A 26,592-nucleotide genomic window follows, 5' to 3' on the forward strand; every position below is an offset into this window, starting at 1 on the left:
AGCATTGATCAGGCAGACCCTAGAGGCTCTGAGAGGACCTAAACAAATTGCGGTAATACACATGAGGGGTCACCAAAAGGGGGTGTCGCCTCAAATAAGGGGAAACAACATAGCAGACGAAGAGGCAAAGAAAGCTGCTTTACTAGTACTAAAAGAGGCAGAACAAACGCAAATTAAAGTGAATCATACCATGAGCTTTACCATCCAAGAAAAAGAAAAACTCAAGCAACTAGGGGTCACTGAAAAGGAAGGAAAATGGTTGTTATCCGATGGAAGGGAAGTTCTCCCGAAGAGGGCTGCATGGAGAATAATGAGAGAATTTCACAGGCAAACCCACTGGGGGGTACAGGCATTAGTGGACCAATTTGGGTATAAATATATGTGTATAGGAATATATGATATAGCTAAGAAAATTGTTGGAGAGTGCCTCACATGCCAGAAAGTGAATAAGCAACAACTTAGAGAAAGAGTACATAGAGGGCGTGAGTTAGCAAAAAGACCCTTTGAGAAAATACAGATTGATTTTACTGAGCTTTCAAAAGCTGGGAGATATAAATACCTTCTAGTTCTGGTGGACCACTTGACTCATTTTGTAGAAGCCTTCCCAGTAGCTCGAGCCACAGCAAAAACTGTGGCCAAAACATTATTAGAAAATATTATACCACGATACGGAAACATAGCAGTAATTGACTCTGACAGGGGGCCCCATTTCACTTCGAAAGTTATTAAGGAGATTCTAGGTCCCTTAGGAACTAAGTGGGAATACCATACACCATGGCATCCTCAAAGCTCAGGGAGGGTAGAAAGAACGAATGGCGAAATTAAGAGATAGTTAACCAAATTAATAATCGAAACAAAAATGAGTTGGGTAAAATGTCTACCTTTGGCCCTATTAGATGTGAGAACACAACCCAGAACAGACGCTGGAATTTCCCCGTTTGAGATGTTATATGGAATGCCGTATGACCTAGAAACACCTATTGAACACCCGAAGGTAGAGGAAAAAGTATTGCAGGAATATATCGTGGAACTTATGAAGAGAAGGCAGGAATTAATACAAAAAGGACTGATAGTACAAAGACCGCCTCTAGACATTGCAACACATAAAATTAAATCAGGAGATAAAGTATTAATTAAAACTTGGAAAGAATCTTCTCTAACCCCCCACTGGGAGGGGCCTTTTCTTGTCTTGCTTACCACAGATACTGCAGTCTGGACTGCTGAAAGGGGGTGGACTCACGCTGATCGAATTAAAGGACCAATTCGGAATCCTCACTGGGAAGCGACCAAGAATCCGGACAATCTGAAAATTACCTTTCGGAGGAAAACGGATGAGTGAAACTATCTTTTGTAACAACCTAAGCTGTATTTGTTATCCTTTTATTTGTATAAGTGTAGAAATTGTAAAGGAAAGTGGCGGGTCCATTGTCTCTATGGGAGTCCTCCTAGTGGTATTTGTCGTAAGTGTTACAATAATGGGAGGAAACTAACTAACTGAGCGCTTTGAGTGGGGGGGTAGCAACTAGAAAACTGATAAAGGATTCTGAAGAGTGGTGGGATAATACAGACGAACTTTGTCTGATAAAAGTTCAGACCGTACAGATACTTTGCTGAAAAGCAGTAGCTAGAGTGAGGTGTGGAGCTTGGGAAATTGGGAAGTGAAAGATAAGAAAATAAGGGTGTAAGTCAAGGCCGATTAAAATGAAGGAGGTTCCCCTGAAGAATACGACTGCTGCCAAGAAGATGGTACACCTCGCTGCTCTAGGCAACAGAGTAGGCAAGGAAAAAGGCAGAGGCGTACTACTGTGGGGGCTGGGGTTAATGAACCACCTCCAGGAAGGGCTCATGAGACTCCTTGACTTAAAACTCCCAAAACAAACCATCTCAAAACTTCCCAAGAACCTCCTAGCCCTCTCTAAAAATGAATGTAAAATCCTAAGAGATTGTCAGAACGCCTGGAATGCTAATGGCAATAGAAAAGTCACACCACTCTTCTCAACCCTAAATCTAAGTATTTGGATAATAGGTCTATTACAAAACGAAAGAAAGAGAGGGAAGCAAAGCGGAGCTGATACGAATCCTGGTTCACTCAATCCCCCTGGTTAACTACTTTGTTATCTACTATAGCAGGATCTTTAATAATATTAGTGTTAATTCTGACCTTCGGGCCCTGTATATTGAATAGAGTTATCGAACTGGTGGAAAAAAACCAACCAACCAAACAAACAAACCCAAACCAAACCAAACCAAAAACCTGTTAGAAACCGCTCACTTAATGTTATTGAAAAAAAAAAAAAACAACAGTATGAGCAGATAGAAGAAGACGGAGTTGTTGAACATGAAACTTCCATCCTTTCTGTAGCCCGAGAAACTATTATTCGGTTTGATCAACATAATGATAAAAAGGGGGGATTGTAATAAACCCATGTTGTAAATTTGTTAATCAAACCGGTACATTATCTTGTGCAAACATTTATGAAACAGTACAATTGGGGACATGTATTAGAGTTGTGTGGGTGAGGTGAGCTGCGCGTGTCTGGAGTGGGGGGTGGGGTCGCTGCCTGCGGTGTGGAGGGAGGGTGTTGCCTCCCTCCCGCAACTGCCGGAGAGCCTGAGGAGACCCCCGCCTGGCAACCAGATGTGCAGCCGCAGAAGACGTCGGGGTAAATTGTATCCACTTGGAAATCTACCTGAAGACAAAAAAACTATAAAAGAGGGACTCTGGTGGGGGTGGGTTGCGCGCCGTTGGTGGAGTTGAGACTCCCCAGCTGCCAAGCGCTGTTTTGCCTGTTTACTGCTTGCTTAATAAATTTTAATTTGGTAATTAAAATTGGCATATGATTTGCGATCCTTGTTTATAACAACAGAAGCCACTGGAAAAAAAACTTGAATATTTTTCCAAGCTGTCTTACTACTTTGTTGCATGATTCCCAGTAAAACGACCTAAACCACTTCGACCTCGTATTTGCCTTTAAATGTAGGGTTTATTCAAACCCAGGGAAACAAAGCTGGAATTCAGACTAAGCCAATAAGCAAGCACGAAATTACTGGGCAATGTAGTTTTTATCCTGTGTTAATCAGCAGCTTTGATTCATAAATCATATGTAAAACAGTATGTCTCACAGGAATTTGGGTGAAAAACAGGAGCTTCCAGGCATGTACAGAAGATAAGCAATGAGAAAGATACCGTCATTCTTGATGAGGTTGCTGTTTCTGAGCACCCTTGGGCTTGTGACAAATCCAAATCAAGAATGCTGCTTCTCCAGGATTTATCCATTTTTCTGTGTTTGCATGCCAAATATGAATGCATGTGAGGACCAGAGAATGTGGCTACAGCGTTGGCATGGGATGCTGCAGGGAAAGGGCCAGGCCCACCCTGGAGCAGCTCCTTCCTTTGCCATACGCATAGTGCTCCAAGTTAGTTTTGTGAATCTTGAATGACAGGAACTAGGTGTGACTGGGTGATACTCTCCACCTCAAAACCTTCCTGTTTGCACAGTCGCAGCCTCACCAGCTCAGCAAAAGATAGTTTTGGTGAAGAGCTAAGCCAAACTTTCAAACTGAGGGAGCCTAAATACAGCACGTGTCTTGGCAATCAAGGTCAGTAGCACTCACCTTACTTCATAGGTGGGAAAACAGGTGAAACAAAGCTGCAGAAAAGGGAAATTATTTCATCAAGATCACATGGCAGTTTGGATCAGGGAACTAATGCACGAATCTCCTGTGTCCAGATCTGCTCTTCTAGGTACTGCATGACTTAAATGGACAGTTATTCCAGGAGAGCTGCTTGTCTCCATCATTTCTGCTGACTGTCCTCCCCCTCACAGCACCTCCTGATACTAAGCAAGGGCTTATAGTACCTAAACAGAGATGGAAAAATACAACTTTGGAATACAATCTTGCAGCAACTGTGTGTAGCTCTGTACATATCCAGTTAGTAATTAACATGTGAACTGCATGTCTGAGTTACGCCATGTGTTGTGTTGATATTTTCTGGCTATTTTCATGTGGACCACCTCTACCAGGCTAATTCCTAGTAGATTTCTTGGAGCCTCTGGCACTAACCCTCTCCAAAGAAATTGTTAATGGGAAAGTGAATACCTTTATTTCCCTGTTCTCCTTCAAGATTTACAGCTGGCTGAATATGAGCCAGCAGTGTGCCCAGGTGGCCAAAAAGGCCAACAGCATCCTGGTTTGTATCAGGAATAGTGTGGCCAGCAGGACTAGAGAGGTGATTGTGCCACTGTACTCGGTGCTGGTGAGGCCCCACCTTGAACACTATGTTCAGTTTTGGGCCTTTCATCATAAGAAAGACTTTGAGGTACTAGAGAGAGTGCAGAGGAGGGTGACGAAGCTGGTGAGGGGCCTGGAGCACAAGTCTTATGAGGAGAGGTTGAGGGAGCTGGGGGGCCTATTTAGCCTGGAGAAAAGGAGGCTTAGGGGAGACCTTATCGCTGCCTACAACTACCTGAAAGGAGGTCGTAGCATGGAGGGTGTTGGTCTCTTCTCCCAAGTAGCAAGTGGTAGGACAAGAGGAAATGGCCTCAAGTTGTGCCAGGGGAGGTTTAGGTTGGATATTATGAAAAAATTCTTCATGGAAAGTGTTGTCAGGCATTGGAACAGGCTGCCCAGGGAAGTGGTGGAGTCATCATCCCTGGAAGTGTTTAAGAGGCGTTTAGACAAGGTTCTTAGGGACCTGGTTTAGTGCTAGAGTTAGGTTAGGCTATGGTTGGACTCGATGATCCTGAGAGTCTCTTCCAACTGAAACGATTCTGTGGTTCTATGATTCTATAAGATGCATAGCAGAATTTGTTGAGATAGTCCCTTTCTTTTCCTTCATCATCTTGATAGACTTGTCACTTCTGTTTAAATGGCAAATAGTGTGATAACAAAGCCAAATAAGCAAAGAAAAAAATCCCAAATCCCTGAAAAAGTTAATGTCCACAAAGCTGCTTCCAGTAAATGATTCCCATTTGTTTGGAGTTCCTACTAGACAACACAGAAATTACTCCACAAGGTTGTTACAGCTGTTCTTTATTGCTGAGCCATACTGTAATGAAAGTTGGTCTTCTCTCCACCAGGCCAGAGTGACACAAAGATGAAACCCTCTGTCACCTATGAGCTTTTAGTGGATGGCATTGGGCCATGGGACTTCACTGGCAGTTTTGTTCCTTGTGAGCTTCTCCTTGTTGGAAAGGATACCTGCCCTGTGCTTGTGAGCAGGGTTTGGTCACCCTTACACAGTATGGGAAGGGACGGATGGTGGTTGTTTCCCACGAGGGAATTTTGAAGGACTCCAAGTTTTCCCAGTTCCTCAGAAATGCTGTGGAGTGGCTCAAGCCTTCCCCCAAGGCCCTGGTTGGCACCCATCCTCATCTGGATTCCCTCTCCGAGCTGCTGCTCAGGGCTGGCACTGAAGTACAGGCTGGGGCAGAGCTCAGCCCCTCCCTGGGGCTGTACTGTATGGATGCCTATGATAGCACACAGGCGAAAGACCCAGTTGGCTTTCTAAAGAGGAGTGGAGGGCTGCTTGTTGGAGGCCAGGCCTGACACTGGGCTAGCCAACATGGCAAGGAGAAGGTACGGTTTGAATTTCCAGAGAAACAGCTGACCAGTGTGGCTGGTGTGTACTTCACGGGAAATGCTGTGAGAAAAGCATCTTCAAAGTCACCAAGAAAATTCCCAAGATCCCATTAATTGTCCTGTGAGTATCTGAATTGCTCTCTATTTAAACAACTGATTGGGTTACGCAGGTGAGATGTTTAAAGAAGATTCTTGAGGTGAGAGATGAGGACGATGGTGAATACTGGTTCTTTAGTAGCCAGGATGGGATACAGCTGTTGTATTTCAATTTAAGGGGAACCTTTGTGCTGTTTGCAATTGGAAAGAATGGTGTCTTTGACTGCTTCCAGGGCAGCTGGGCCAGGCCTGGGGAATTCATTAAGGGGGAAGGAAATGAGGGGAACCATCTTTCAGAGCAGCCTGCTTGACCAAGTGTGCTGGAGTGCAACACACAACAACACAGGGACAGGAGGAGGAGCTCCTCCCCCTTTGCCCACATATTCAGGGCAACTTTCCCACAGTTCAAAACCAGGTTGGAGGTGGATCACCAGGCAAGCCCTCTGGGCCAGGCTCTGGCTTGCTGCTGCTAAACCTGTTTAGCCTGTTACTTGCAGAAATTCACCTTCTGCAAGTGAAATCTTGAGGCTGGCACAGAGCTGAGAAGGCAAGGTGGGTGCTTACCACCTTTCTCAGATTCTGACACAGGCTGTGGGATTCCAGCCTGGCCCTTTGCGTCCTGGAACAGCAAGGATAGAACTTGGGGTTGTTGTGATTCGTATCGCACAGCTCACTGAGCAGCAGAGTCCTGGGCATTGCTCTGCTGCCTTCCTCCACCTCTCCTTGCCAGTCTATACCTCTTGCTACTTTTTGCTGACTTACACAAAACACAGCAGTTTCTCCAAGGAGCATGAGTGCTGCTGCGCTTCCTCTGTGTGGCAGCTTCATTTCACTGCAGTGAAAGCTGCAATAATTACAGTAAAATTCCTTGCAAGTTTTTCCTTTACAGGCTTTTCCTTGTGGATATATGATAGTACATTTCTAATATTTTAAAATAAATAATTGGATTTGATACTTTCTGGATGCTCAATTTGTTTCCCAATAAAGGTATTAGAAAGCTCTGCTCTTGAATTCAGCAAAGAGCTTAGGACATAGATAATAAATGAAGTTAACTAAAGTTTGATGTTTGATTCTTGTCTCATCTGCGTTGCATGGGCATGTTCCCACCACCTCATGTACAGTGCGTGGAAGAGGGAGAGGCATGGAGAATTCAGCAGAGAAAAATTACATACGAATTAACAAGACTCTAAATGGTAACTAAGAGTGAATTACACCTTGTTTAGGATGCTTTTGTGGTGGTTTAGATTGCAGCCAGAGCCACAGAGAAATTTCTGTGCAACACAACAGCTCTGTGCATCTGGGCCTTCCTGGTGGCCTTTGTTTAATACACAGAGAATCAGACTGCAGTCTAAGGCAGGTGCTGTGCCATATGCCTGGGCACATACTCTGTATGTCAAAGGGTCTCAGTAAAGTAATAACCAAAGGAGAGCTGCAGATTTAATTCCTGTCCCACGGGCATGCAGAAGGGCAGCAACATTTATTCTTAAAAAGTTGGCTGCAGTGGCCACATAACAACAGACTCTTTCCAGGTGTTCAGGGAAAGCTGTGTTTGGCAGAACCAGGAGAAAATGTAACCAAAGCAAATGAGAGTAATTCAACATGTCTTTCTCCACAGTGGTATAGAAGAGTTATATAGAAATAGCAGAGACAAGGGGGCGTTGAACAGTATAATCTCTTTCCATTGTGGATTCCAACTAGTGGTAATGTGAGAACTATGTGTTAGGGCCCCGATTCAACTTCTGGTCACTCCATTTTTGTCTAGCCATGTGTCTGCCTTTCCATCTAGCCCATCTGGCCAGGCTATCATTTCTTCAGTTCTCAACAGTGGCAGAAGCTGGGAGGAGAGACAGGGAAATCTTTTGGTCTTGCCTAGTTGATAATGACTATGGTGGGGTAAATGGAGAAAGTTTCTGTAATAGGAGATATGCCAATTCCCACAGCATTTGCACTTTAAACCTGCAGTTTAAAAAATATGAAAGTTCTTCTGATTTTTGAGTTTCTGCAATGTATTTTGATATTCAAGCTGCTCTTCAAAGTCAGAGATCTAGAAACTTCCTTTTGACATCTACTTTCTCTCCTTTTTTTTTTAAACGAGTGCTGAGATTCTTACAGATTTGCTTGGCTGCAAAAACTGAGGCATTAAAAGGACAAAAATGAGGTACTGATGGATTTTTTTTTAATGAAAGGACTGACAACATGATGTACTAAGATGAGGGAGGAAGAAGGGGCAGAGATGAACAAAGGATTCTGGGATGTGGGCTAAGTTGGACCTCTCTTGGTCTTTCAGGCACCAGGCCAACCTCAGCCTCGATGCTGAGTTTCTCCTGTGTGATGTGTCAGAGCTGGATTTGGTGGCAGGGGGCATACCCTCCATCTTGCTGGTGCATGGTGTACTAGCCTTCCTGATCTGCCTGGACAGCTTGTGCCTCTGCCTCTTAGCTGCAGCATGCTATGGCCAAGGCTGCGTTGTGGTGGCAACCCGTGAGAGCCAGCTGTTCTCCCCAAAGTTGGTCGAATTCCCACTCAATGCTATCCACTGGCTGGATGCTGAGAGAAAGGGGCTGGTGGGTGTGAATGCTGGCCTGAAGAGATTGTGTAGCCTCCTCTCTCAGAAGGAGGTGAAGTCGCAGGTGTTGGAGCTGTCAGGCAGCTTCAGCGTGTACTGCTGCTTTTCTTGCAGCAACTGGGAGGTGGAGAGGATTCACGCTTTTGTGGCAGAGGGAGGTGGCCTGCTGATTGGAGGCCAGGCCTAGTACTGGGCTTCCCAGAACCATGTTGAAGTCGCTGTGACAAATTATCCTGGCAGTGAAATCCTGGACCACTTTGGGCTGAGCATCCTGGGGCAGAGTGTCCAGGCAGCTAAGCACCCAGCCATGGGGTCTGGGGAACACTATCACTTCTGCAAAGTGCTCACTCTTTTCAACAGGCATGTAGAAAAGCATGAGGAGCTCAAGACTCCCTTGGAGAACTGGCTGCAAAGGCTAGCACAAGACTGCACTACCTTTCTGCACATCCCAGTCCACAAGTGTCCTGCATATGCCTCACTTCACCGCATTCTGACCAAAGTGCATCAGAGAAGTGGGATCCCACATGTCAGCAGGCACTGCCCTGTCAAGAGCAACTCCAAAGAGGCAGTCCTCCTCTGCATGGCGACTGAGCTGTTGCTCACCATGACGAACAGTGCACTGAGCTGTCACTCACCATGACAGACAGTGCAGCCCTACTACAGCAATCTGCTGCTGAGGTCTGTGCCATCCTTATCACTGTGGAAACTAATGGCACAAACCCAGGTGAGGAGTGTATCTCCCTTCCTCTTGACCCATCCTGTTGGTGGGATCAGTGGGATGCCTGTCCTCAGTGTGCATGCATCTGTGTGTGTCTGAACATGGGCACATGTGCAATTTCACTGTGGGTTTGTGAGGAGGCTGACCTCTGTGTAGTGGTTCCTTTTGTGGTCAGCCCTGATTTTAGCACTCTGAAACACTTTGTGAAAGTCCTGCTTCTTCACTGTTGGTGCACAGGCACTTGTGGAGAAGAACCACCTAGCAGAGATGCCTCAGGGTACTTGTGCAGCGCAATGGCTTTGGCAAGAAAGCTTCCTTGAGAAGCCCTGGGCTCTACACTGCAGATAGTTGTTGCCATAGTTCTGTTCTGATACAGCTGTCTATGGGGCCATCCTATGAAGAAGTAGGAGTTAGGAACAAAAAGTTTATTTTTTATCTAGATAATTTCACCCTGAGTTGTAGCACAGTCTCACAACTTGTTTTGTCAGCACAGTTGATGGAGAGAAGGTCTTGTTTTGAGGGGAAAACAGGAGACTGGAAACATTGTGGGAACTTCTTGGACTGACACTGCCACTGAAGCCAAGGTATTTGGTAATTACACCCTGAATGATTTGTCTAAGATTAGGCCTTGTAGCTATACAACCTTGCTGAGATTCCTGCTTGTAGGTGATATGTTTAAACTCTAGGTTAAATTCCGTTACTAAAGTATTATCCCCTGGACAGATTAATTTTGAGGTTTTTTGTATTAGAATATGATTGAGAGGAGCTGTTTCCAAATTGTTCTAATGAGATAAGGGAGATTGTTCTGGAGTGGCAATGTCTGAGTGCAGAGGATACGCAGAGAGAAAACTTGTGGAATAACTGCTCACTGGTTTTAACACTAATAAGTCAGGATAAAAGGGGAAAATTGTTAGGATTGGCTGGACTGCATTGGATCGAACACAGTATTTTGTTTGACCAGAAATATTCAGAATTTGTGTCATTTCACATAAACAAGGAAGAAAGAAATACTAGCAAACGCTGAACACCATTTCAAAACTGCCTTTGGTACAAATTCAGCAAAACTTGAGATGAATTGGTGAAACATTGTGATATGGTCTAGTTTTCATTTTTCCTTGGATTAGGTTTTGCTTGACAAAACTGGTTCTGTGTTCTTGGAGGACAGGAAGGGTTGTGAGCTGGGTGCTTTATGACAGTTCAGCTCTTTTTAGGACGTTTGCTGTTTATTTTGAAATATGCTCGAGTAAACTCTATGTCAGGGAGTGGATTTTGCCTGATCAGTACAATGGAGATGGATCAATTTTGCATTGTGTATTATGTTTACAGAGATCTAGGCACAGGAGACTTGCATTTCCATGGCAAGAATGTCTAGAAACATGCTGAATTGTAGTGGTGTGGTGGGGTACCTGTCTTATGGTTATATCTTGCATAGGATAGCCCTTTTAGAGCTTCTTATAACTTCAGTGAGCTAGAAATAGAAATTTCTGTGTGCCCTGGCTTTTACTGGACCAGTCAGTAAGGAAAACAGCGATGTCACTGTCAGTCTGTTATTTAGGAAATGTTTTATGACCTTTACAACTTCAACTGTGTGTAATATCACCACAGTGTGCACCTCTTATGAGGGCTTTAGGGTAAGAGGATCTGAGTGGAGGAGGTATTGAGGTTTTGGTGGTGTGGTTTTTGTTTTGTTTGTTTGGGGTTTTTTGGGGGGTTTTTGGGGTTTTTTTATGTGTGTGGTTTTTTTTTCTTCTTATTTTTAAAAGATACTAGGAAACACATTTAAGGTTGGCATTTCAAGAACTTCAAATGTGGGTGGGCTTGCTTGCTAATGGTGTGATGATCTGTTCACACTGCTACCCTATTGCTTTAAAACTGCACTTCTGGCAAGTTGCATAAAACATGAGATGGTTCTATGAGTGTAGAGCAAGGGAAAGGAAAATGATTGAAGATTCTTCTGGTGCAACTTGAATTCTCCAGAGCCCATAACATCAGGCCAAAGAAGTGCTTGACTGTTTAGGATTGTGTTCTCTTACCTTTTAGCTAAGACAGACAAGACTCTACCTCCCTGAAGGGCACACAGCAGTTATAACATTCCCTTTGCCTGGTGGTCGTTGCTGGTCTGAAGATAAGCTGGCTGTAGTCTGGCTTCTGCTTATATTGATGTATTATTTGTCAGGTGAGCACTCAGAAATAGCACGCGATGGGTTTTCTTTATTGCGTTCCTGTCTTTTCAGTCAGTCCTTTCCTACTGCTGCCACCCTGTGGCAGTTTCAATGCATTGTCATAATTTATCATCTTGTTTCCCACTCTCTTCTGTTGCATTCTTCTTATTTCTGTGTGCTGGCAGGGTAACTGAATGTGGCTGCTGCGTGAAGGCAGCTCTATGTGTTTTGTTATTGTGCAAAGAGAACTGATCAAGGTGATTTTCAGGCCCAAGGTAAGTACTTGGGCTCTTCTCTGCACCAAACTTAGTTCTGTCTCTCCAGATCTCTCATAAGGTACTTTCACAGTGCTGTCACTATTGCTTATGTAAATGTATCCAGATCAGGTATAAACTAGTTGCTTGAGATCCTGTTCTCTGCAAAGTACAAAGCAGATAAATGCTTGCCTGTGTGGATATTTTTTGCAGTGAGATCTCTGCAGCTGAAATGCAAAGCTAACTCAGGTGTTTTTGTCTGATCCTGCAGCCACATGCTGTTTTTACTTTACCAAGGAAGAGGCACAATAAAAGAAGCCAGCAGTGGTCACATCTCTCCAACTCATATGTTACAAGATGTGACTTTGATGCTGTTGAAGGGTGAAAGAATGATCAATGCAATTACAGTGCAGTGAAAGAAGTCACTGCAGCATCCTGAACTGCTGATGAAGGACATAGTCAAGCCATTAATAATGGGAGCATAGCTGTAAAACTATCTGAGACAGGAATAACACTGAACATTACCAGCTTTTTTCACTGTATTTGTTGCTTCTGGTCACCATAGGCTGGAAACTTGAACTAGGCTGGAGTCAGAATGCTGCTTCTGCATGTGTGCCTTGCAAGGACAGTACTGCAGTGGACATCTCATGGTGTTGCGGTTGGTCTGCCAGGTCACACTTGGAGCCCTTTGACCAGCTGTTCTTAACCTTTTGTTTGCTAGGTGCAGACTGGGTGTCACATGGATGACCTCTCTCACGCCAAGGAGCTGAAATGGGCCCCAGTGGTAATACACACTTGTGATATTGCCTGCCAGAAACAGTCTAGTTCCTGCCTCTGGGGTGGTCTCATTTACATCATAGTACCAGCAAGAAGCATCCTGGGGAAAGTGCTCATCATGGCAGAAGAGGCAGACAGAACTCCTTTCTTCAAGCTTGGTAGCTTTGTTTACCTCAGTGCCTTTCTCCTTAGTGCCTTTCTCCTTAGTGCCGCTCACAGATGCTGCTATCCATGTGACTGAAAGAAAAGATGGTCCCATGCTTAAGAATATTTTAGAAATGTCTGTGTCTAGGAATATCCAGATGTAGTGTCCTTGCTTTGCTGTATTCTGGGGTTCTGAGTAAGTCACGTAGTCTCTGTGCCTGCTATGTGGCAGAAGGTAGGTAAAGGAGCTGTCACAAAATTGGCAAGGTTTGTCCAAACCAATATTTCTTGGAGGTTGGAGTTGCCATTTTGGATAGAAATTGTTGTGTTGGATAGCAACAGACTGACCTCTGCCACAACAAAGCTTGCCTTGCACTCTGCCTGTTTTACTGTGCCCCCATAGGGTCATCTCTAGTCCCTACAGTAAATCTCTGTTGAATTTCCTGTGTTTCTGTCAGTGTCTTTCCTATTCCTGTATGCAGTTTCTTTTTGTTCCTCTGTCAAACTAAACAAAACCAGGGTTGTCATACGAAACAGCAGATCTCTGCTAGAGAAGAAGAAATGAGATCAAGAGATGCTGGAGAAACCTGACGCTGCTTGTTCTCAGATGGAAAATGGGGATCTGTTCTTGCTATGCTACTACTCTGCTGTATGCCAGTCCTTTTCTGTCTGTTTTCCATCCATTCAAGAGCCCTGAGGAGATTTCCCAAGCATAGGATGATTAAGTAGTTAACAGCCACTATCCCCAGTCAGCTTGACTTCTAGGAGCGTGCTCAAAAGTCAGACCTGTGCTTAACTGATTTTCTGTGGTGTTGATATAGAGGAGACCTGTGAAAGCCAGTGGAAGGGCTGTATCCACCACTACTCTGCTCCCTGGGCAGAACTGGCTGTTGAGAACCTCATCCTGACAGTGCCATCTGACAGCATCCTCCACATGGAGAACCCACAGCCGCTGCTGACCCTGTGGAAAGAGATAATGATGGCAATAATCAAATTGACAGCCATACCAACAAAATTCCTGAGGCCAGAGAGGATTTTAAGAAATGTCCAGATCTCATGTGGTACATACATTGCCATATGGCCTTCTTAAGGGCTAAGAGACAGGTGGCCTCTAGTAGCAATGTCTTTTCCATTAAGGTTACTTTGCTAAACCCATACTGGGAACATATGTAAACTGTTAAACAACTGTGACCCTTGTATAGTTGTGAGCTACTCCATCAGGATGGAAACACAGTAAGGCAAGGCTTAAAAAAATATATTGACCATTTCAGATGCAGCATCTCAAAACTGGTATATCACTCAGCTATTCTTCTGCCTGCAGCAGAGCTGCTGACTGCAGTGGCTTTGACTTATATGTAGTTACTCATTCTCCCTTCTGAATGTGCTGCAAAGTCAGTACAGTTGGGATACAGCAACCTGATTTCTACTTTTTTCCTGCCTCAGCCACAGGACTGCTTCATGCATTCAGTGGCAAATGTTAAACCCTGTGTGTGTCTACCTGATGGAGATGGGCTCCTCAAAGGTTATTGTGGGCAAAGCTTAGCCTGAAAAGATGTGTGCCTGAGGTGATGGCAATGGAGAAGTATAACCAGGATCACTGTCAAAGCTCATGAGTGTGTAGTTTTGCGGCTGATGCTCCCCGACCTCAGCTTTTCCAGTTGTGAACTGAGTGCATTTGATCTAGAGTCAAATTATATGGTAAATATGGAACTTTGCAATAAAATTTTGTTCAGTCGTTTCTCAAAATACACTGGTTAAATTTGTCATCCCACAATGAGACAAGGGCTTGGCATGAACCCTGATGTTCTAACCCTTTTGTAAGGCACATGGAAACTGTTGCACATCTTCAGAGTGTTAGGTTCTGCTATCCTGACCAAATGCCAGTTAAAAAGATCATAGTCTGCAGACATAAAATTCCCCTCTGTTTTGGGTGGACTAAATGGTTTCACTCACATTTCTGGACCTGAACATTTTGGTACCAGTGGCTGCTAAATGCAGGCATCTGTATTATTAAAAAAGAGGGAGTTCAAGATCTTAAATAGTTCTTGCCGGAAGGGGGTTGCCATTCATGTTCTCCAACTTAGGTAGTCTACAAGCTTACTGTTCAGCCAAAGCAAGCTGTGTAGGCTCGCTATGTAACGAGTGTAAAGGGCTGCTTATCCACTGCTACAATAGGCGACTTTTTATGAAGTTTTGAGAATCTTCAAGAAGGACAAATTAGGGATGAAGACACACAGGAGACATAATTTAAATCTTTTGCAGTGCAAGGTTTATGCCTAGCATGATGCTGGGAAGTTGTTTATAGAATAGTTATCCTGTGATGTTAAGAACAGGCTTAAGCATGACAAGCTTTACCACCCTTAAGCATGACAAACTGTGACTTCTGTGTCTCATCCACATTGCTGACTACTGGAGTGCAGACCTGCAGTATCCACACTCTACGTAGGAAGACTCAAGCTCTGCCAGGGTGCTGAATCATATTATTGCATGGTTGGGTTGGCATCAACTGTGCTCAGTTTGTGAGTGTTCAGGTGTATTCTGGGCAATGGTCAGACTTTTCCCCTCATCCTGAAATCTCAAGCTCAGTCCAACCATTAGTATACGCTTATGCATAAAAAGAGAAAGCAAGCAAAACTGCTTAACTGATAGTTCAGTACTACCTTTACACTGCTTATTTGATTATTTGTTAGGGTGAAACTTGTAGTATATCCTTATCTCACAAAGAGAAAAAAATGTCATTCATGGTAATACAGTATGGTTTGTGAAATGGAGGGAAGACACTAGAGAAAAGAAAAAAAACAACAGTCATTTATGTCTAAGATGCACTGTGGTGAGCACTTACAATGTATGTTGGTACCTGTCTTTCCTGCAGGCTGGATGCGCACTGGCTACCACATCATGGACCATCTAGATTTGGTGAAGGAGATGTTAGACATGAAGCACATGCAAACTACTGGTCTTTGGGGTCCTATCCATGAGCTGGGACACAATCAACAGCAGCAGGCACGGGAGTTTCCCCCTCATACCACCTGCAACCTCTGGTCTGTCTATGTCCATGAGAAGGTGCTGGGGATTCCCAGGCATCAGGCCCATTGAGCACTTAGGTCACAGTGTCGAGAGGAAAGGATAAGACCGTATCTGAAGAGAGGCACTAAACTAAAGGACTGGAAGGTTTGGACAGCTCTGGAGACATACCTGCAGGTAACTGAGAAAAGCGGGTGTATTCTTAGTGTAGTCAGTGAAGCCTGTGTCAGAAGGATATCTGCAGCCTGGTGACTGTAACATGCCTTGTGTTTGTTTATAGTCTGGGTTCATCTTGGGTCAAGAAAGCACCTGAGAGGTGTTTTAATGCTGATGTCTCCTGAAAGCCTGCCTTTGCCAGACTTGGGTTAGCCACTCAGGGAGAGAGCTTGGTGCAGTATACTAATCTTTCTCCTTAGGAGAGAAACAGCAAATGCTTCTTGTTATACAGCATGGGAAAATGATGATCAAACCTGGGCACAGCTTGTTAACCTGTTGCAGATTTCCTGCAGGACATTGAGCAGTTTGTCAAAAAAACCCTGGGCGTTGTAAAGTGTCTAGAAGAACCAGGCTTCTAGCAGTATCATGGTGAGTTACATGGCTAGGCTTCTCTTTGCAAAACATAGCAAAGAGTGGGGTGTTCTGTCTATACTGTCCCTATTACAGCCATAATGTTGGTTTTGTTTTTTTTTTTTTTTTTCCTTTGGAATGGTCTCCACGTTCCTTTAAGCCCCACATTTGGCTTCCATTTAGAAGCTTTTCACATTCCTACAATCGGTGAAGTCTTTGTGTTCTTCAGGCCTATTTAGGTTCAACTTCTGTCTGGTTCTTCTGCTTGCATGGCAACACGGTGTCCTGTGGTCTTGCTATTGTCTGATGGAGCATACCATCTCTCAGAGTTCAGCCTGGATACCCATTTGCCTCTCCAGAGTGGACACTAAAGCCTGTACACAGTTCTTGCAAAAAAGAGTATCAGACAATTAGGAAATCAGTTAATTGGCTCAAGAGATTTACAGATTTAAATGGAACAACAAAACTCCTGTCCGTACTCTTCTGTCTCTACCTCCTCACTGCTTGCTTTGGAGTAAAGTCAGAGACCTTGAAGTTTCTGTGTAAACTAGGAAAAAGAAGCACTTGCAGCATGTTCCAGGATGTGCCACAGTTCACCCCCACAAGTACCTCTGTTTTCTTCCCATAGACAACTGGTGGTGCAAAAGGGTTTTCACTGTGGACATGTTGTGACAAGGAGTTGGGAGGTGTCTGGGATGGGTACTTGAAATCAGGGTCCAGGAGATGGTCCTGCATTCTGCAGATCAAACATTGTGTTGAGCCTCTTCCAGTATAAGTTGGCTTACTGCTTTTGACCTGGAACAAGACCAGATCCCTTTGTCTCCCACCTTCCACTTAGCCTCCTCATGCCTCTACAACCTTCTCACAAAAATATACTGCCTAGTCCATAGCTAGTCTGCACCAGGAGTTTCCATATCAATAGGGCATTATCAAAGGTAGATAGCCTGCCTCTTTGTTCTGTTTAATGTAGAAGTGCTGTCTCCTACTTAGCTGTTCCAATATGATGGAGGATTTGTGGAATGCAATTTAGTGTCAATCTGTTTAGTATCAGAAAGTGAGGTGTAGGTCATGGCTTGATAAAGAACTGTGGACACTGAGTAGACATACTGCATCCTGTCATGCTGTTGTTCCAAATCAGCTCTTCATATTAACCTCATCTTGAGCAACAACATAGGGTTCCCATTCCTCTTTAAACTCATTACCCATTCAACAGCAGTTTTTCTATCTGAATCCCTTTTGTTCTTATTCCTAGCCAAAGCATGCCCTGCTCACAAGATCTCCTTCCTGTTTTCTGATTACTCCTTGTTCTCCTGTGCTCCTTCTTTCTAGATTTTCTGTGTGTCCTCTTTGATGCATTTTCACTGCGCAAGAAGTTTTCCTCCTCCCAAAGTGGCTGCTTGTATAGTAGGTTGCTGACATTTCTGACTGCTCCCAATGCATCTTTCACTTCTGTTTTGGGAGGACAGTGTAAGGGGAAGGTGTATTTTTCTGTACTCTAGTGCTGTAAGTTATACTCTGAAACCTGAAAGTTGGATGCCTTCATCTAACTTTACATTAATTCTAAAAGACACTGCAGAAACCTATGGAATTTTCTGTTTCTTTTAGCACAAGGATAATGCCAGTGAAATTAGAACTTCATTGTTTTTACACCATGTTCTTATCCACGAAGGGCTTCGTTGGGACCCTGTTTTGGTTTAACCCAAGCTAGCAATAAAACCACGATAGCTGCTCACTCACCCCCTCCCCCCACCCCCCAACAGGGGAGAGAGTCAAAAGGGAAAGGAGAAACTTGGATTGAGATAAACACGGCCTTTTGTAACAGGGCTTGACAGGGTTCCTGCTCCTGTGAGAGTAAATACCTTTCCTGTAACACTTTCGTAGTTTTGCACATTTCTAAGTGGTGGTGCAAGTATCAATGTCAAGGATACCTACAGACTTGACTCTGTGATTGTGGACACACTGTGCCTAAATGTTGCGGGGTGTGTAAGCGCCTGCGGTATCTATCCGTCTCTCCACACACATGTGAGTACATGTCTTTCTCTCAATGACCATGTGTGTTAATATCGCTACATATGTACATCTGCACTGATGTGTGAGCGCAATTGTGCGTGTCTGTTGAAACTGTGTGTGTCTGTCTGTAACACAGCTACAATGATTGCTTAATGTGAACAGATACAAGGGAAATCATCTAGGTAGAGGCAACAAAGCAAAAACAAGGCAGAAATTAAATTTGTTCCATATAATCTGTTTCACTTCGCTGACTTTTCACAGTTACACCAAGAAAAAAGCTTCACGGTAGATCTACCAGAGAAATCACAGAATCACAGAATGTTAGGGATTGGAAAGGACCTCGAAAGATCATCCAGTCCAATCCCCCTGCCAGAGCAGGAACACCTAGATGAGGTTACACAGGAAGGCGTCCTGCGGGTTTTGAATTTCTCCAGAGAAGGAGGCTCCACAACCTCCCTGGGCAGCCTGTTTCAGTGCTCCATCACCCTCACGGTGAAGAAGTTTCTTCTCAAATTGAAATGAAACCTCCTGTGTTCCAGTTTGTACCCATTGCCCCTTGTCTTATCATTGGTTGCCACCGAGAAGAGCCTGGCTCCATCCTCGTGACACTCACCCTTTATATATTCATAAACATTAATGAGGTCGCGCCTCAGTCTCCTCTTCAGGCTAAAGAGACCCAACTCCCCCAGGCTTTCCTCATAAGGGAAATGCTCCACTCTCAATGTTTCCAAACAGGTCATTTAGCAAAAGAAAGCTGAGTCTGTGTTAAAAATCTTGTGGTTATATGGCTGCATGTATACACGTTCATGTGTCTGGTTTAACCTCAGCTGGCAATTAAGGCCCACGCAACTGCTTGGTCACTGCGCCCTGCCCGCCCCCCAAGGTGGGATGCCGGAGAGAATCAGAGAAGTGAAAGTGAGAACACTTGTGGGATGACATAAAGATAGTTTAACAAGTAAAACCACACACACAAGCAAAGCAAAACAAGGCAGAGGTGTCTGTCTCTTATAAATGTGTAAGTAGTAGAGTTTGGATTTCCAGGAAGATTTGTCTGAGGACTCAGTGTGACTGAGCCTAACTTCTTTCAGAATGCTGGTAACATCAACAACAGCAAAGGCGTTGACAGCTTCAGTGGCAATGGGGTGAGTAGTCGTGGGCTCTGTGGGACATGACCTCCAACACCCCTGACCCCAGGGACCATGAAGTCCCCGGAAAAAAGGGGAGGCAACGGTTTCAGGAAGAGGAGGGTATAGAGCTATGATGGGACCTCTGGATGGGACTTAGATGAAGGCACATGTCCCAGCTCCACAGCAATGAGGAACTGAGCAGAAAATGTGCCAAAAGAGATCAAAAACTATTTTAAGAGACTCTGGTGCAGAGGTTTATGGAGAGATTGGAGCTCCATGGGGAAAGGTCAAGATTGTCCATGACCTAGGAAAGCACTGACCATGGGGTAGGTCCATCCAGCGCATTGGCATTCCAGGGAGCAGACGATTTCAGATCTCCTACATCCAATTATGCGTTTTCTGGAGATTTTATTTCCCTTCCTCCAACCCAATACCCAGTAGCTTTGATGGCAACATTGGAGGATCTGGCAGTATCTACAGCAGTCACATAAGCTGAAACAGAGTTTCTGCTTGAGCCCAGGGATGCCCAGGCAGTGGGGAAGAATGCAGGTTAGCTGGGTCAAGTCAGCTTCAAAACGCCAAGCTGCTTGATGCAAAGCTTCAGTGGGAATGCTCCAGAAAATGATTGGAGAATATGGCTGACTTCTCCACTCGTCTTGTGTCTCTGAACACAAGAAGAGACAGCTGGACAGAGATTGTCTGAAAAGTCTTTTGTTGCCTAGGAAAACTAGGTAATTTACTCCCCAAGCAAGCCCCTCACAGAACTAGGAACTAATTCACATGGTGTGAACTGTGGGGTTGTCATATGCAGCCACAGGAGCTGGACTTGATGATCCTTGTGGGTCCTTTCCAACTCAGGACATTCTATTATTCTACTAGGGCAAGTGTTCTCATTATTTAGGCCCCATCCCCGCTTTCCATCTCAGCCCGAACAAGAACAACACAGCAGCATTGTCAGACAAACCCACCTTCTAACACATATCTTTGTCAAGTCAGCCCTGACCTGACCCCTCCCATCCTGCTCCAGAAAGGCTGATCTGCTCCCAGGACCACCTCTATTCTCCAGCAGATAAAGGGATGAGTTTGGATAACACTCCAAACTTTCTTGCACATATTTGGCAGTCCTGACTATCCTTCTTTGGGTCATGGGAGACACCCAGGCAGATGAGTGAGAGTCCAGAGAGCTTCATGCTTCTCTTTGGTCTCTTACTACTATACAGTAGCAGGGGACTGTCCAACACCAGGCAGCTCCTGGGCAGAAGGGAGGTCAGGTGGAGTGTCTTTCAGCCTCATAGGATCCTCAATGGACTTCCACAAGTGTGTCCCCTCATTTTTTGAGGCCGTGTATACATTTTGCATGCACAAAAAAACTGCGGAAAGGGGTTCACAGCTTTCCTAAAAGAGGAGGAATTGTCCTTTACTTCCTTTGAACCTGCCAAATCCCCTAGCTTTGCTTGCTATCCCCTAATTCTGGCACAGGAAAAGAGAAAGCAATCCATCCTCTCCCATTCTCCCCAGGCCATTCATAATTTTACACACCTTGTCATGACCTACCTCCTCAGTCACTCTAGGAGACTGAGAGCCCAAGTCTCTGACAAGGGTTGAAAGCTGTTGGGGAAAGAGAAAAACAGGCAGAGAGGACAAGGCAAAAGGCTGTGACAGAAGGTTTGCTCAGGTGTTGGAGAGCTACCTGGAGGATCAGAAGCTTTGGAGAGTGTAACACCTGTTCCCAGGCAGGAGAGACTTGGGAAGAGAGAATCAATGGTCCCTCCACCTCCAGACACTGTGAGATGTACAAGGACTGCTGTGAGAAATTAATCTGCTTTATGCTCCTGGGAAGCTTGCTTTGTCAGCCCATGGTCTCGCCAGGTTCCCCTTTCCCAGGATCTTGCATCAGCCTGAACAAATGTATTTACTTTATCTCAGTCCAGCAATGATAGGCATGGAACATGTGCACTGATACCAGTTTAAGCCCAAGATAAGTCATGCAGCTCCTTGGAGGAGTCCCTGGCCTTGGACTTGTCCTTTAACATGAAGGAAAATTTTCATCTGGACAGTGCTACTTTGTGTACCAGTCCTCCAGGGCTCACAAAAAATTGGTCAAGAAATGGAACAGAAAGGTTATTTCTATTTGGTTTCTCATGCTATTTCAGCATCTCAAAGTATGTGCCTTCTGTTTACAGTCACTTGACGTTATCCCATGTCTTCCAGGAGCTAATACAATGAAGTTGGCAGAGCTTGGAAGATGATTAATCATCAAATTCATTAAGCTTTAGCAAACTCAGCATCATGACAGAAATTACCACGCTTTCAGAGAAGGATTTCAGAAGATCTCATTATCTGTGTTTACAGTATTTTTGTTTGTATGCATTACATTCATAAACATCAATGTTACACTGAAATTCTTCTGCAGCAAAATTGAGTATCTATAGAACATTCCAAAGCTAAATAAATAATGTGGGTTTGTACTTAGACCGATATTTTCATATAGATTAGGTGAGAGAAACAAAGGAAGAGAGATCTTTCCAAGAGATATGGTGAGCATTCCCATATTTGAACAATTTAACTTGGGAGGTTAAAATTGTGTTTGGGAAAACAGTGTTCTATATGATAAACACACATACACATTACTCAAAAAAAGAAATTTGCTAAAATAGACTTAACCAGCTTAACACAGACTTTTGGGGGTGTTTTTTATTTGTTTTTTCCCCCCCTCAAAAAAAAAATGCATACTGTCTTACTGTCTGTTACCTATAATATTCAGCTTCTGGTAAAAAGATGCATTTTTAAGACTCATGCCATCAGCACAGAGAAATTTGAAAGGGGTTTGAGGGTTGCTATCAAGAGGTGCTGTGTATAAGAACAAGACGGGCAAAGGACCGCACATCTTCCAAAGGCCAAATGTATTTTTAATTTGAAGGCTACCCTCTGAAATAATTTTAAATTGCTTTCTGTTGTAGAAAAGGTTTATGATTAACTGATATGTTATTTGCATTTCTACCAATGCCTGTTAATGCCCACATCTGAATCATTAAATTTTCTACTGTGTACTTCTTGTCTGTAGAAAACCTTGGGCTAGAGATAAGGCCATTTCGAAAATGTATTTCTAGCAGCTCACGCTTCCAGTCCACCAGTCTGGGCCTGAGGCTAATCAATATCATGAAGTATGTACTGTTTGTCGCCTTTGTTGGTGCGGCTCGTGAGTACATTTTTTACTTCTGTTTTTGTAATTTATAAGGAAACTCATCTTCCGAGCACATTTGCAAGGTAGTCTGTTGTGAGAAAGTGAAGACCAGTTTCACTTTGCAAATGTTTTAAGGCAGAGCACTGCAATTTCTTTTGCCTGCTGTCCATACTTGCTTCTGTCACAAAATGTGGAACAAATGCCTCCATAGGGTTCTTGACCCAGGAATACTGAAATGTGCCCACAGCTTCAGAAAAATAACCTCTCTCTCTTAAGGACTGTGAAGTACAAAGATAACACCTCTGGCTCAGGAAGTCCTAAAGCTGCTGTAAATTTTTGGACAATGGGCGAGTGGTTCAAGGAAATATCACTGCAGAATTGTTTTGTACTTACACTTGGGCCGCTATTGACCACTTCTGCAGACCAGATGGTGGGATAGACAGACCTTTGGTCTGATCTAAGGAGAACATTTCTATGTTCTTATGTTCACTCTGGGGCTAGCAGCCAGTGCTTTAGATGCAGATATGTGAGGTGCCAATCTAAGCCTGATCACCCTATTTTAGGGAGCAGCAAATGAATGTCCATTAGACTTGCCTGCCACTGCTACCATGAGTATTTACGAAACTGGAGCCTGTAAGAGAGACGCTTCAGTCAAGTCACAGGTGCACAAGATTCCTCATGCTAGATGTTGACATATGCCACTTCTTATCTCCCAGTTGCCTTTCCCATCAACACTGACGATGGTGATGGCAAGATCGTGGGAGGCTACACCTGTCCAGCAAACTCTGTCCCCTATCCGTTGTGCCTGAATTCTGGCTATCACTTCTGTGGAGGTTCCCTCATCAGCAGCCAGTGGGTCCTGTCAGCTGCTCACTGCTGCAAGACGTGAGTGGAAAAAGATATATTCTTCCATAATTTACTTCTTTCTTCCAGTACACTTCTTGCAGGAATTCTGATCTGTGAGAGCCAAATACGTGACGCCCTTCTGACAGGAGACAACCGAGGCATGGGTGTCTCATTCAGGAAGCTGGGTCGAGGCAGGATGAGGGGTTTTCCACTGCTGCAAATGTTTCTGTGAATGCAGACCACTTTCTGAAAAGAGAACATGATAATCTAGCAATGGGTTATGGGCTGTGATTTCTTATAACTGCATCAATCTTGCTAAAATTTAGTCACTGGAGAAGAGGAAGAGGAATGAGGTGAGTGTGATAGCAGTTTGCCTTTTTTCAGAATGTTTAAGGCACTGTTATATATTTAACTTGTCCCAGCTCAACAAAATAAACCTGCAGAAATTCACCACCTGTACTGGAAGTGGGTGGGATCTCAGTGTCGACCCCCAGGACTTATTGCAGGATGAGAAAGATAACCTGATTGAAGACAGCTGCACCAATAGTGGTGTTGAAGCGAGGACATAGGGTGATGGGGAGGTTCCTTGTTGCCTGTCAGGAGCAGTAAAGTGTATGCTATTCCTCATCTTTTCCAGTCACATCCAAGTGCAGCTCGGGAAACAGAACCTGGCACTCACAGAATTGACATGGCAGTTGATTAATGCAGCTAAAATCATCTGCCACCCAGGCTACAACTCCCAAACAATGGACAATGACATTATTCTCATCAAGCTCGCTGAACCAGCCCAGCTCAACTGAGCTCTCCAAACAGTTCCTCTGCCAACCAGCTGTGTGGCTGCAAGCATCACATGCCTGATCTCTGGCTGGGGCAACCTGCTCAGCTATGGCAGTGAGTACTCTGTGGGAATGTACAGCATCATGAGAACCCAGGAGATACTCTAAGACCTCACCATTAAGTCTGAACAGTAGAGAGTAAAGCACAGAGAAGTGCTGTGAGACAGGCGTTTTTGAGTGATCAGTGTCTATAGGATGGTAACCATTTAACTGCTTTAAAGGCAAGCCTTTGTAAGGTCCTTCCTCTTGCTCTGTGTTACAAACATGGAATCACTTCAGTCATCCACCAGCATGTTCACACTGCCATCAATTTTGTGGCCTGGTGCCATCAGCTGTGCAGTGCCAAGCACTAGCAATTTAACTAATGTCCATGGAGTTGTCAGTTCTCTGAGAACAAGATCAAACAACTGTGATTGTGGATCTCAAATGCCTACACGAGAGCTCCCTTCTCCTACACCAAAGGTCAGAGGTGTGAATGGTGACTTGTGTCTCATCCACTGATGACAACTAAACCTGCACCAGAGGAGAGGATGGTTTTCCTAAGGCCCAGGTTTCCTCCAGCATATATGCTAGAAGAGCAGCTTTTAGCTCCACACTTGCCAACTGATGACTTTCTAGGTATCAGAAAAATTAACATGGCTGCAGTGTAGAATGGTGGACCCATGGATAGAACCTGTTCCATCTAAACAAAAGAAATCCATGCTGCAATTACTGTTCAGATGAAAAATGATGAGTGCTAAACCAGGATGTTCAGTGATTACTTTTCTGCTAAGAAAGACCTTCTGTGGGCTCAGATGGTTGATGACATCTCTGAATCCATGTCAATCTCCATTTTCTTGTAGGTCTGTATCAGGATAACTTGCAGTGCTTGGATGCTCCTGTACTCTCCTCAAGCCAGTGCGCCAAGGCCTACCCGGGGGAAATTACCAACAACATGATGTGTGTAGGATTCATGGAGGGAGGAAAAGACTCCTGCCAGGTGAAATATCTGCTGTTCTGTTCCCATATGTTTCTCTCCTGCCTTTTGCTGGTAGAAGAGGACATCATATTAGAGAATCTGCTATCCTCACTGCACTGGCATGTCTGAATGTTGGGATTTTTGAACAACAGCAGAGACTTAGGGTGAGAGTTGCTTATTGAGTGAGGCTAGATTTTTTCCCACTCAGTCATTCTCCCCTTTTTGAGACAGCGAATAACTCTGCCTTGAATCTCCGCAAGCAGACTATGCCATCTCCTGCACCTCAGGCTGTTGAACATGGGGGAGTGCTGCACCTGAGAGGCAATAGTTATCACGGTGACTTTAGAGCTTAGGTTGCAAGTGTTAGTTTTGGACTCACTAAAAAAGAAATAGCCAGTATACCAAGATCCAGGCAGTCTGGAAAATGAACACACTTGAGAATTGCTCTGCATTTACATGTGCCTAGCTCCAAGAAAATATTTGGCAGAATGATGTTTAAGGCATACATATACTAAGCGTCTGCCAAGGACTGCATCTGTCAACAACAGGCAGCTTACTCATCTTTAGCTGTGTTGCCCACGGAGCTAAAGTAAGGCACAGTGGCATCAGATGTAGAGTCACAATCAGGAATGACCTTTCTAGAACTTCTGTGTGGAAAAAGCCCAGTGGAGTTTGTTGAATGCCTGTGATTTCTGGGATCGCTGGCTCATCACTCACGCTGATACCATTTGCTGAGTAGCCCTATCTTTTATCTCTGCAGGGGGATTCCGGAGGTCGAGTAGTCTGCAACGGGCAGCTCCAGGGCATTGTTTCATGGGGTCTTGAATGTGCACAGAGAGGCTATTCTGGGGTTTACACTAAGGTTTGCAATTATGTCTCCTGGATCAGAGCAACTATGTCTGCCAACTGAGACACTCTTGTTCTATGCGACCAACTTTTTCTCCTCATAATTGTCTTCTGCTTTGGAACTGGACATACAAAAATTATTAAAAAAAAAAAAGAAAAGATTTTCAGGCACACTTTCTTTGTGTAACGTTTCTCTGGGTACTTCCATAGGCTATATATGGGGGAGAGAGGCACGGAATGTCACACTGGGTAAAATATTTACTATTTATAGTGCCTCTAAACTAGCAATATGTTGGAACATTTTCAGGACCCATCTTGAGGAGTCTTTCAGACAATTACAGGCAGATGTTTCTGGAGCAGAACATCTTTTCTGTTTATCAGCACGTACTCAGGTGCTACAAAGCTGCCTAAAACAGCTGAGAGAGCTCACTGAATCACAAAGGCAGCATACTCCTACTGTTGAAAACAGCAGGCAGCAACACGAACACACCCCATCGCCCCCACTCCCAACCACATGACTGAACATTTCCTAGGTGAAGCTCCCTGAAAGCTCTACTTGGGGAATGAAACAACCTCTTGCTAAAGCTTGTTCTCTTCATGTATCAGTGCCACTGTAACTTTTTACTTGGTCAACTGGTCCCGCCAAGCTTGCTTAGTTTTCTTGGAAGAGTCAAAAGGACAGAGGTGTTCCTGGGTTCTGACTTCAACTCCTCCTAATCCCAGTTGGCATGGGAATTGAAAGTCCATGAAAAAGTGAAAAGAGGAGAAAAAACTGCCAAAAAAATAACAGGGCACTTTGTCCTGTATTTTGAGATTAGTGTTAAATTTCTCCTCATTTCACTTTTTCTGTTGACCTTCAGGCCCCAATCAAGACTCACAGCTCTGTAATACTTT

General features: G+C 44.3%; 1 protein-coding gene and 1 pseudogene across 1 annotated transcript; both read left to right on the top strand.

The window, feature by feature from the left end:
• Window positions 1-5,098: 5,098 nt before the first annotated feature.
• On the top strand, window positions 5,099-21,254 carry TCAF2 (TRPM8 channel associated factor 2). Its single transcript, XM_065636572.1, is given in 13 exon segments — window positions 5,099-5,222; window positions 5,225-5,647; window positions 5,650-5,704; window positions 7,967-8,828; window positions 8,861-8,969; window positions 10,569-10,594; window positions 11,004-11,060; window positions 11,062-11,086; window positions 12,099-12,314; window positions 13,122-13,361; window positions 15,173-15,501; window positions 18,990-19,043; window positions 21,240-21,254. Coding segments are annotated over 13 exon segments (2,535 nt in total).
• Window positions 21,255-22,187: 933 nt separating this feature from the next.
• LOC135986481 (trypsin I-P1-like) lies at window positions 22,188-25,762 on the top strand (annotated as a pseudogene).
• The last annotated feature ends 830 nt before the right edge of the window (window positions 25,763-26,592 follow it).

The sequence above is a fragment of the Caloenas nicobarica genome, chromosome 1 (assembly GCF_036013445.1).
Source record: "Caloenas nicobarica isolate bCalNic1 chromosome 1, bCalNic1.hap1, whole genome shotgun sequence".
Taxonomy (NCBI): Eukaryota; Metazoa; Chordata; class Aves; order Columbiformes; family Columbidae; genus Caloenas; species Caloenas nicobarica.